The sequence below is a fragment of the Stegastes partitus genome, unplaced genomic scaffold (assembly GCF_000690725.1).
Source record: "Stegastes partitus isolate 25-593 unplaced genomic scaffold, Stegastes_partitus-1.0.2 Scaffold480, whole genome shotgun sequence".
NCBI lineage: Eukaryota > Metazoa > Chordata > Actinopteri > Pomacentridae > Stegastes > Stegastes partitus.
This window is the reverse complement of record NW_007578211.1, coordinates 322,157-333,651: the sequence shown is the minus strand read 5'-3', so window position 1 is coordinate 333,651 and position 11,495 is coordinate 322,157. Positions and strand designations below refer to the sequence as shown.

The 11,495-nt window shown below is 40.2% G+C and overlaps 1 protein-coding gene across 1 annotated transcript; it reads right to left on the bottom strand.

The window, feature by feature from the left end:
• Nucleotides 1–1,417: 1,417 nt before the first annotated feature.
• On the bottom strand, nucleotides 1,418–8,470 carry bri3bp (bri3 binding protein). Its single transcript, XM_008286973.1, has 3 exons — nucleotides 8,141–8,470; nucleotides 5,423–5,525; nucleotides 1,418–5,148 (listed from the first exon to the last, which is right to left on the bottom strand). The coding sequence occupies exons 1-3, from the start codon at nucleotides 8,315–8,317 to the stop codon at nucleotides 4,727–4,729; spliced, it is 702 nt and encodes a 233-aa protein (XP_008285195.1). The 5' UTR covers nucleotides 8,318–8,470; the 3' UTR covers nucleotides 1,418–4,726.
• Nucleotides 8,471–11,495: the final 3,025 nt, after the last annotated feature.

Sequence of the window (11,495 nt, the reverse complement as noted above, 5' to 3'; positions counted from 1 at the left end):
AAATTAACCCGAGGAATGAAACTGTCAGATCAGGAGGTGAAATAAAACAACCACTTTAGAGGTAATGTATCCTCAGGTGGTTCTAAATACAGCATATTGATTCAATTCAATTCAATTCAAAAAACTTTATTTGTCCCCTGGGGTCAGTTCAAGTCAGGTATCAACAACTGCACAACAGTAGAAGCAGCCATGTGGTCGTTAAAATAGGATAAATAAAATTACAATGTACATAAGGTGCTAAAGTGGTTCGGAGGTGCAAAGTGACTTTACATGAATTTAGCAGCAATTTAGTTTTGCTTGGGGGCTGGAAGGTGACGCGGTGGTTAGCACCGTTGCCTCGCAGCTAGAAGGTCGCTGGTTTGTGTCCCAATGAGGACACCCGGGATCTTTCTGCATGGAGTTTGCATGTTCTCCCCGTGCAGCGTGGGTTCTCTCCGGGTTCTCCGGCTTCCTCCCACACAGTCCGAAAACATGTTAATTGATGATGTCCCCTTCCTTCACCCTAAGTCAGCTGGGATAGACTCCAGCCCCCTGCGACCCTAGAGGATGAAGCGGTGTATAGATGATGGATGGATGGTTTTGCTTTGGGTATTTGACAGTCTAGACATCACCGGTTGATTCGATTTCCTCAATCTGTGTTTGATACTTCATCGTGAGGCATTTTATAATCTTGCAGGAGGAAATCTTTGTCATTGTTGTTTGGAGCAGCTTTTTAAATCAGTCACATAGTTTATAGTATGTCACTCACACCCCTGTCATTTAATAAGAATGCTTTCATCTCACTCAGTCAGTAACATATGATCTTAATAATCTTTAAGTCACCGTATCAATGCTCCTTCCTGTTGTGTTAGCCATAATAACCACAGATTGTTTCTGAGCAGGCTTTATTATAAGAAGATCAGCTGATATCATCAACAGAGTGTACAAACACTGTGTGTATATGCCTTTTGAAGGTATTTTTGTGATTTATATGTATGCAGACAAGACTGGTGCTACAACTAATAATGCATCCTCTTTTTTTGGCTCTTGTCAAAAACAGGCTTTCAGTAATCACCCAAGATGCATTAGCACCACCTACTGCCATGAATGTTATTGTTCCAGAGCCACCATCGAGTACTACTGAGTTAAAGAATGCATTTAAAACTAAAGTGGGTGTCCCCTGCCTTCGCCCAGCTGGGATAGGCTCCAGCCCCCCGACCAGCCTAGTGAGGATTAAGCGGTGTATAGATGATGGATAGATGGATGGCTCTTCAGGTGATAGGGAAAAAAAAGTGTCTAAACCTACATGTAATCTCAAAAAAATGACCCGTTTCAACTGCATATACTTGCAAATACAATGTTAGAGGTTTTACTTTTTTAAATCCCTGTGAAGGGAAGTCACATCTCTTCAAATGTATTCATGAATCAGAGAGTAGTAGACGTTTAAGTCATACTGTGGTGTTTAATTTATTCAAATCTGGACCTCATTTTCACACAGACACAAAAAGAATCACTTTCCCACCAACAGGTTTTCATAAAGACACACACTCAAACACAAAGTTGACAACAGCAGGCAGAACAGTTTGGCTCTTGCCACATCATGTAAGTACAGAAATATTCAAATAACAAAACAAAAAAAAGGTGTAAAAATGTCAATTGGTGAAATTAAGAAAAAAAATCTGCATCTACTCAAAAATCAACAGTTACAAATAATCGCAAAGTAACGACAAACATACAGTATTGGCACGGCATATTATAAAAAGCAGGCTACGTGGAATAATAGAAATATGTAGGATACAGTACATTAAATTATTGGAATTACAAGTCATTCAGAAGACACTCTAAACAAAGAATAAATATAATCTGACTGTAGCATTCATTCTGATGCTGAGAGACGCCAACAAAAGGATCATTCAGCATCTGAGTGGTTCACATTATTCACTGCCGCTTCCACGATATCTGAAGGGAAGGCTACAGCGAGTGTGAACAGTGTGAGAAAAAACAAGTCAAATTTAAAGAGCTTCATTTATAATCACTTTTATGACACAGACAAGCATCCACTCGAAATGCTGAACCACCTGAATTACAGTACCACGAGCATGTGATTGAGCTTTCATAACAGAATCCACTCTAACCTGGGTAACGACTTCCTTCAACAACATACATGACTATTACTAATAACTGAACACCTTCATATGTCACATGCGCTGCCATTAAACACACACAGATCATTGGCTACACACTGTCAGGCTAAGCACACATTACAAGACACCCGGATCGAGCCCCCCCTCTCTTACGTCAGCTCTTTAAATTAAGAGAAAAGACAAGCGTTGGCTGCGATTACAGAATGAGGAGAGTTGTTTTGTTTTTGTTTCCAGTTTAGTCTTGTAATGTCAAAACAGCCTTTTCATGAATCATAATTTTGGTCGACACAGTTTAGCAATCAGTGCAAATGTAACTGTAATGGTACAGAAAAAACAACACAGTTTTAAATAGAATCATAGCTTCTGGCTAACATCACACATCAGGGCCCTCTACCTAGGCAGTCCACAACATGTATATATCGTAACGTAACATTATAGGCATAGAAGCAGAGCATGCAAGAAAATCCCAGATCACACTGGACGTATGGGTGATATATGTTGGGCAAAGTGAGAAAACCTTTCCGAGCGTCAGACACAACTGAAATACATTAAATCAACCTATATTCAAATAATTCAAATGTTTTTTTCCTAACAAAAGGCGAGACAGCGAGTCTAACGAACCTGAACTCACATAAACCACACATGCTGATAATTATCGGACTATGCTGGGAAGTAGCCAAAGTGTCTGTACCTGTACCCAACGCCTTTCTTCTCCTAAATGAATGGTAACATTACAAGCATGAAAGAAATAATAACACATCCCACAACATGTCACGCATACTGGTAGCTGCTGAGGATCTGAGCGTCAAGGGTAGAAATACTGATTCATTCTTTGACCTCTGTATTAGTTTAAAACGTAAGAGCTATCTACGTGTCAGTAACATCACCGACTTATATCTTTTAATCGAACTTTCTCGTTATCACTAAAAGCACCAACTTTCTTTCTACGAATCTACACAGCGTTAGGGTCATTTCTATACAAACGCATTTAAAGAGCATAATCGAAGTCACACAAAACGACGAGAGGATGGATATGAATAGATGAAGATATGACGCAAACACATGTGGGGCTCGTTCGCTTATGATGTCACACGATGACAGAGAAAACTATAGAAAACATAGTAAACATAAAAACAGTCCAATCCAACAAATAAACTAGAGATGGCTACAATGCTGCACACTAGGAATATACCTAAAGCACTTTTCTTAAACAGTGTTATACTGCATGATTAGGTTGGTTATAAACTATCATTAAAATCTGGCATGAGTAGATTTAACATGACGTAGAACCAGCAGGATTAAATAATGCCGTGCAGCACACTATGCACACAGACCTCATTTATTATGCAACCAAGTAGAGAAACGTACACCAAAATACTAACCCTGAAAGATGTAAATGTGTTAAGACAGATTCCCAACCATAGTGATGTGACTCAAACAACTAAAGTAATATATTCTTAAACGCTAGTTTATGCTAAAAATGCTATTTTTGAATTTAAAAACTTCGAAGCACTCTCTAGAATCATTGAGCTACTGTCCACAAATGATGCATAAAAAGCTGGATGTTTGCAATTTCAACACAACGCAAAAAAACACACATAATTCACTACATCTGAACTGTGAAGAGACTCAAAGAGACCAAGACGTGATTTAAAGATACTTGACGTCTCATTTCAGTTCAACATATGCGTTGGGTGAGTCCCTGAGATATTGCTGCCTGTCTGCGTTTTCTCCAAGTCCGACGGTGACTTTTAATAGTGATTATTTTTTTTACCATTAAACAAGCTTGACCCCCACACGTGCACACACACACACATTCGAGAAGGTCAACGAGATGCTCATGTACCCGCGCACACATTCACATGAGAAAAAGAGGTCCTGATGTTTAACTATCGCCACTATGGAATGGTGACTCAATGAAACAAACTACATCTACATGATTTCAACATTTTGGATGGAGGATGGAATAAATAAATCTTACTTTTTTTTGACAACTATCCAACATCTTGAAGATTTTACATATTAGAAATAACAAGGTTTGTATCTGACCCCTGTGTCATACGCCCCATCCCCGTTCCTACTGTAGCAGTTTCAAAAAGGGGAAAAATCTTTTTTTTTTTTTTGTGGACAAAACTGAGTCTTAACCCCCGGATTATGTACAAGGATACAAATAAACATCCATAAGCATATGCATTGACAGTGCTTAAACTTTCTAATTTGGGAGTTTCTCAAAAGTCGCTCAGGTGTTGAATTAGATGAACATTTAGAAAATCTTGGACATCTCTCTGATAACTTCCTCAGAGATGTAGAAAAAACCTTCCGAATCCTGGAGATAAAAACAAACGAAAAAAAAATGCTGTTTGGTTGATTTGCGTTAGCTCCAAGTCCAAGCCTCTGAGGATTTATACTTCCCTGTTACTGAAATCGACTCAAGCCATTCAAATACTACGTTCAAATCTAGTTTCGTCCACATCTGACAATAGAGTTGTAAATACCCAGTAGTTGTGTTGCTGCAGATGTGTGTAGGAAACAGTATTCTGTTACCAAATACATCTGGTTTCCCCAAGCCCCTCCCCCCGCCTTAAACCCAACCTACAGTAAGTCTACTGCTCCCCGGTGCGTTCCAGGCTGTCTATAACACGGCTCAGCCTGATGTTGAGCAGCCTGATCTGAGTGTCCAGGTGGTCGATTTTCTCTTCCAGTGAGCCTGCCCCGGCTCCCCGGCGCCAGTACGCTCCCACGGGCCCCGTCATGAAGTACACGGCCATGATGAAGCACAGCGGCAGCACCGCGCGCTCGGGGTCACCCTCAAACTTCTGCAGGATGTAGAGGCAGGACAGGGCGAACAGGGTGACACGTGCGAGCCAGAAGAAGCGTCCAAACACAGCGTGCAGCAGGTAAAAGAAACCCCCCAGGAACATAGAGAGGAACCAGTAGGCCAAGAGAACGGCGGCAACCAGGAGCAGGGCACGTGCTGGGGAGTTGGTGAGGGATGTGGGGCTAAAGTAGTGGCTGAGGTTTGAGGCTACATAGAGACGGAGAAGGACAAGAGGAAGTTAACATTGGTAATTGCTTAGAAATCTGTTTTTAACATCCAATGTTGGGTGAGTTGCTTGTAACGCACTTTGAACTGCATTTGACTTGTTTGAAAAGTGCTTTATAAATAAGGTTAGCACGTGATAAATACATGAAGTTTAGAAGGCTGAGTGCATTTCACATTTCTTAACTTGACACACTTTACATTTTGTCTGCATCACTTTTCTCATCATAGTATGAGGAATACACATTAAACGGCTTACAATCAATGCCCATCACGTCCAGCAGATCCGACCAGATCTTCCAGATGGTGTCCAGAAAAGAGTCCACTCCATGGACGAACCGCTCCGTTGCTTTGGAGAAAAACTATCAAATAAAAGGAAAGGGCTGATTAGTGCGTCACTCACTAATTAATACGTTTTATGTGTTAATTCCACACATACTTTTTTACAGAGGGAATGATCAGCATTGTGACTCGGCAAATGAACTAAAACACATCATACTACAACCGTTTTTTGCTGCTTGATACAAAAAGAAAGCTCACATTGTTCTCGTTTTCCATGGCTAATGTACAAGACAATTTAATTTACGCTGCTTCAAAAAGGACAAGTTGGTTGAAAAACTAGAAACACAGCATGAGTTGTAAGGAATTATTTGGGCTACAGAAAGGCTGGCATTGATCAAGAGCGGGTACTCTGTCAGGAGTGTCGAGCAGCCGCTGGCACTACAGACAACACAACAGAACTACTTTCTTTGACTATTTAGATCAGCAAAATGAAGCCAATTCAAGTCATCTGGTGAACTTTCTAGGAAATTGTCATTTTGCAATAGACATCACAGAAAAACAAAATATGGTAACGTCAGATTTTCTAACAACGTTTAGCCCTATTATGCATCTTACTGTTTAAGCTGTCTACATGAAAAGGCTCATGTGCTAAATATTTAAACTTCAGGTTTAACAGCACAGTCTGTCAGTCAACATGTTTTCTTCTAACATACATTTCACAACTATTTAGCAAAGTAGTGCTCTGTTGACTATCTATCTAGCCGTTGTTCCTGTATATTCCTTTGTCATCTCTTGTCTTTTGCATTAAAACCTGACAGGACGATAATGGGGAAATGACATTACAGTTTTTCTTATCTGGTGAACATGACAGCGTTCTGATCAATGCAAAAGTAAAACGCCAAACTATTAGTATCTCTCTGACTCTAAATGGCTTATGTGGCTTTAAGACTAACTGATTCTATAATTTATTCAAGTGTGCACACAGCCACGGCGTCGTTAAGAGGTTAAGACGAACACCACTGCAGGAACTGTAGACTTTTCACAAGAATCGATCCTTTTGCTGCCTACAAACCTTAAGAGCCATTGTGGACAGTAGACATCGCTGCAGTTGTATTTATTGACACTAACACCTGTATTCAGAGGTGGGAAGTAACGAAGTACAAATACTTTGTTACTGAACTTTACTTGAGTATTAATTTTTCTGATGACTTTTTACTTTTACTCCCTACATCTGTACTGTCTCCTCCATACATTCTCAAAACTGGCTCGTTACTTGTTTCAACCTCCACGGATGACGACATGACATAAAAGGCAACAAACGTCTTTATCTTTCCCAGCAGTGTGCAATTTATCACTGAAGCTCAACACAGCCCTGCCTGCCTCAGCGGCCTGCCAGAGGCTTTTTAGCACTGCAGGACTGATGTTCAGACCCAAAAGGGCCCGTCTTCATCCAAAGAACTTTGAGAACCAGCTTCTACTGAGGCTCAATAAAAGATTTTGGTCGTCTTGAGGAGATGAGTGTTTCCATGTTGATTATAATGTTTAATGTTCATAATGTTGATGAAATGGAAAACTGCTCAGTGATGTGTTTCTCTGTACCAGCGCTGTGCTTAAAGGATGAAAACAATCCTGTTTAGTGTGCTTAAAACTCTGTTTGTTTTACAGAATTATCAAAAGAGGCATCGCAGCTAAAAATTCATTTTTACTTTTGTACTTAAGTCCATTTCTGAACCTGTACTTTTTACTTTTACTTGTGTAAAGGAGTTGAATCAGTACTTCTACTTTTACCAGAGTCTCTTTCAGAGTCTGTATCTCTACTTCTACTTCAGTAAAGAACGTGAGTACTTTTGCCATCTCTGCCTGTATTTGACAAGTCACACATCTAATGCCAAAAAGGTCTCCGTCAGCATCAACGAAAGGCTAAACTACATCCCTGCAGATCACCTGAGCCATCACCAGACTAAATATGTAAAACATGCTCCAACACATCACATCACTTTCTCCTCCCACAGCTTCAACTCCACATTCACAATTTGCATGTTGTCAGTGAGACATCAGGCTTTTATAGTACCCTGGAAAGTCTAAAGGTGTAAATGAAGGCTAAACGTCTACATTTTCTCCACTGCAGGTTAAACTAGTAACACATTATCACGTGTTGTAGTTTGGCGGTTAAAATGCAGGAAATAAGACCACGTTTCAAAATGCAGGAAATGCAGCTAGACCAATGAGAGCACATACAAGCTAATCCAGCGTTCCCTTAACAAGATAAGCTTTCTAATAATCGAGGAGAGATTTAGGCAACATGAGGAAACAGCTGTTCTGGCCTGGACCAGTGGGGGCTGCATGTCATTGTTTTGTGGTATAACAGATTCACTCACTGATGGACTTGAGTGCCATTAATGGCAATTTGCTACACAGCACAATTCAAACAAGTGTATAAAAGTCATTTTTGTGTTAACGTCAGTGCTACTCCGGCTGGCATTCTTCCCAGAGAGAAATCATGGGATAAAAGCTATTTTTTCAAAATGGCATCCGTGAAATTGTTGGCCAGGCCCGGGCGCGCTTCTTCCCTGTTCGCCATGCCCAGACCACAAACCACCCCTTCTTCTTTTTTTCTCCTTTAGCTGCCAGCTGCTTTACAAGCTGTTCGAACAAAGCCAGCCGCTATCTCGTCAATTATACGCGGCTCACTCACCTTGTATAACCCTCTGATGTTGTCCTCTCCGAAAACGCTGCTCAGGGTCTGGTAGACGCCGTTAGCTGCCCGTCGGAAGCTGTTCTGGTTGCTGGTCTTGCTCCTGCCCGCTTCGGTTGTGCACAGCAAAGACGCGGAAAGCACCAAGAAAACCACGAAAAACCTGATTCCTTTCATGGCACCAAAGGCCCCCGAGATGTCAAGCAGAGGTGTGTATCAAAACGTTTCAGTTAAACGCGGTGTAAAACGAGTAGTTAGCTGCCGAAAGTGACACCTTGCTGGGGGATGACAGACACTGGCTGTGATGGTGGTGATAACCCGTGATGCTTTCGCGTCCGCTCCGTAAACTGGCACTTCCGTGAATAAATACCAATTTGTAGTTTGCTAATTTTGCTTGTAAAATATAACTTTTATCTACATTTTTGCACTTTTCAAGTAGGACAAAAACTGTAACTCCATAGCTATTATATACATATACTAAAACTCAACGCCGAGGTATAATTAGCGTTTTAAAAATCATTTTGCGTTCGTTCTTCCTACATTTCGTGCTGCCTTTAAAGGCACCACTCGGCTTCCTTTGAATTTGAGGCAGCTCATTCTCGCCTGAGGCTCGCTGCTGCCCTCCACTGGTACAGGTACACTCTGAACAGTAATTCATAGAAACTACTCCCAGCAATTAATAAACGCATGGTTGCAATATATAACAAAAAACAAAACAAACAAACAACCGTATTTATTGATTTCGACAAACCTTTTGACTTTCGAGCATTATTTTTAACGAGTTGACATAATATTAGTAATCATGTCAACATAATACTGTGTGTAACTGAAACCTAAATTTATTGTTTTTAATGTTTAAATATTGCGTGTTCAGAGACATCACTACAGTTCAAAATCAAAAGAGCTAATTGTCAAAAAATATGTTGTTAAACGAATTAATTTCTTTAAAAAATTACTGCTTGAACGTCCAAAAATAGTAAAGAAAATGTAATTGGAGCAACTTATTTTTTAAAATTTTTGTCAGCTTAAAGCATTGTGTTTCTGATTGTGATAACTAGGTAAAGAAAATAGAAATGAGAATTGAAACAACTTAATTTTTAAATTAAAAACACCCGTTTAAGTTATAAAACTTAACATTTAATAATAAAGGAGTAATTAAAAATACCTTAGATTCTAGAGGAAAAGTAAATTCCCCTAACTCAGTGTAGGAGTTAATGGTAATTTCATTAGAAGTTGTTGTAACTCCAAAAGACTTATGCAAAGTGTTCAACCCAAACATTATTTTTTTAGAGTGTAGCCTCTCATTTATCATTGATTTGTTTCAACCTAAAAGAAACATTCTAATTCGTAACGCATTAAGTCTCGCTTTATCACACAGTTTTGGCAGCAGGAGAATACAAAGCACAAGCAAGGTTAAAGAAACACAAGTAAGTACTGAGAGCTGAGACAAACCACTGGAAAGCAAATGAAGTGAAAACTTGACCCCTTGACCCCGACAGTGTGCAGGTTTAGGGACGCTGTCAGCCTGTGGGGGGCCTTTTACTTCCATGGTCTGGATCCTCTTGTCCCTGTTGAGTGAAGGGTCACTGTAGATCAGAGTAAAGTTGTCCCAAATGATCACCTCTATGATGAAAACTGTAGGCTATGACCTTTACAGTCATCAGATTGCAACCGAATTGACTTCCTTAAGGAGATTTTATTGAGGTGGTATGGACATCTGATTCGGATGCTTCTGGAGAGGCTTCCTCTGGAGGTCTTCCGAACACGTCCACCTGGGAGGAGACCCCGGGGCAGACCTCAAACCCGCTGGAGAGAATATATCTCTTGGTTTGCCTGGGATCCCCCAAGAAGAGCTGGAAAGTGTCGCCGGGTGGAGGGAAGTCTGGAATGACCTGCTCCACCTACTGCCCCCGGATAAGCAGAAGAAAATGGATGGATGGATGGATGGATGGATGGATGGATGGATGGATGGATGGATGGATGGAAGGAGATTTTGGACTGACATGTTAGACAGAGCTCTCCACCGTCATATCTGATGGTACAATGTTGTTTCATCCCTCCAGTAGAGTTCCAGAGACTTGGATAAAATAATGCCAAGGCACACTGAGGCTGTTCTGGAAGCACCTGGTGAATCAACACCTGACTAAGGCGCTATTCGTTTTTCCTTTAATTTGACACCTGCTGTATTTTGTCTCGTCATAAATCAAATAAAAAACACTTTAGTATTGGAATCTTGCGTCTGATTGTACAGGACTTCCCGTCTCCCACCAGGCTCACTGTTTTCTATATTCATTTTATTCCTGTAAACATGTTTTCCGGTTGTCAGTAACAAAAAAAACCGTTAATAGCAACTCATTAAGGTCCAGCTCAATTTATTTTCTCTCTCTCTAAATGAACCTATTTAATGGAGAAATGTTTACATGTTCTGTTTTGTGACATGGTTTGCTGACAAGCAGTGTGAATTTTCACAAGAAGAGATAAATGAAAGTCCTCCCTTGGCTCACATTCACATTCCTGGGAAAAGACAGTTGATAATTAGTAAGTAAAATAAAACTGGCAACTTCAAGAACTCCAAGTGTTACAAGTGCTTTCAATGAGATAAGCAGTTAATGATGCAGTTTTTTTTCCAGTCACTAACATAAAGGTCAGTTTTCAGTCTTGTTGACTTCACATGGTGAGACCGTCAGGTGAGAAATACTGACGATAAAATAACACATGAGCATATGGATGGTGTGTTAATGGATAATAACAAATCATTTGTTCTCATAATATCCTACTTACACGGGTGATTCAGATCTGTGTGGTTTGCTCAGCTACAGATTGTCTCTCAGAACAAGCTTAGTCTCTGCTGTACATAATAACATATGCTAAAACAAAGACCAGCGTGCAAAGCAAAACTTACGAGATAGACAGTTCAAATAGAGATCACTGTCACTCCAGAGAGTTACTCGCTTTGCTTTCCCCTGACATCTCATTACCCAGATCTTGACTACATACATTGTGGGACAGCCTAACAGAGCAGAGCAAGTAAAACTACAATTATTGACAGGAACGGTGATAAGAGTGGCACATTAAGGCCAAACTGTTGGGTTTTTTGTCACCAAAACAAGCAAGTAATGTTGATGTAATTAAATGAAAAGAGTTGCTTTTCTGTTTAAATGAACCCTAACTGCAAATACACTTTCACACATATGGGCTGCCTCATTTTATTCACCCACTAGATGGTAGGATTGGACTATGGTTACTCCTTGGCAACAACCATAGAAACATACATCAGATAGCTGCCAAAGTATAAAACACTTTGCAGCTTGGAGGACATACTTTATGTTTTCTCAAAAATGGCGGCCAAAAAAAC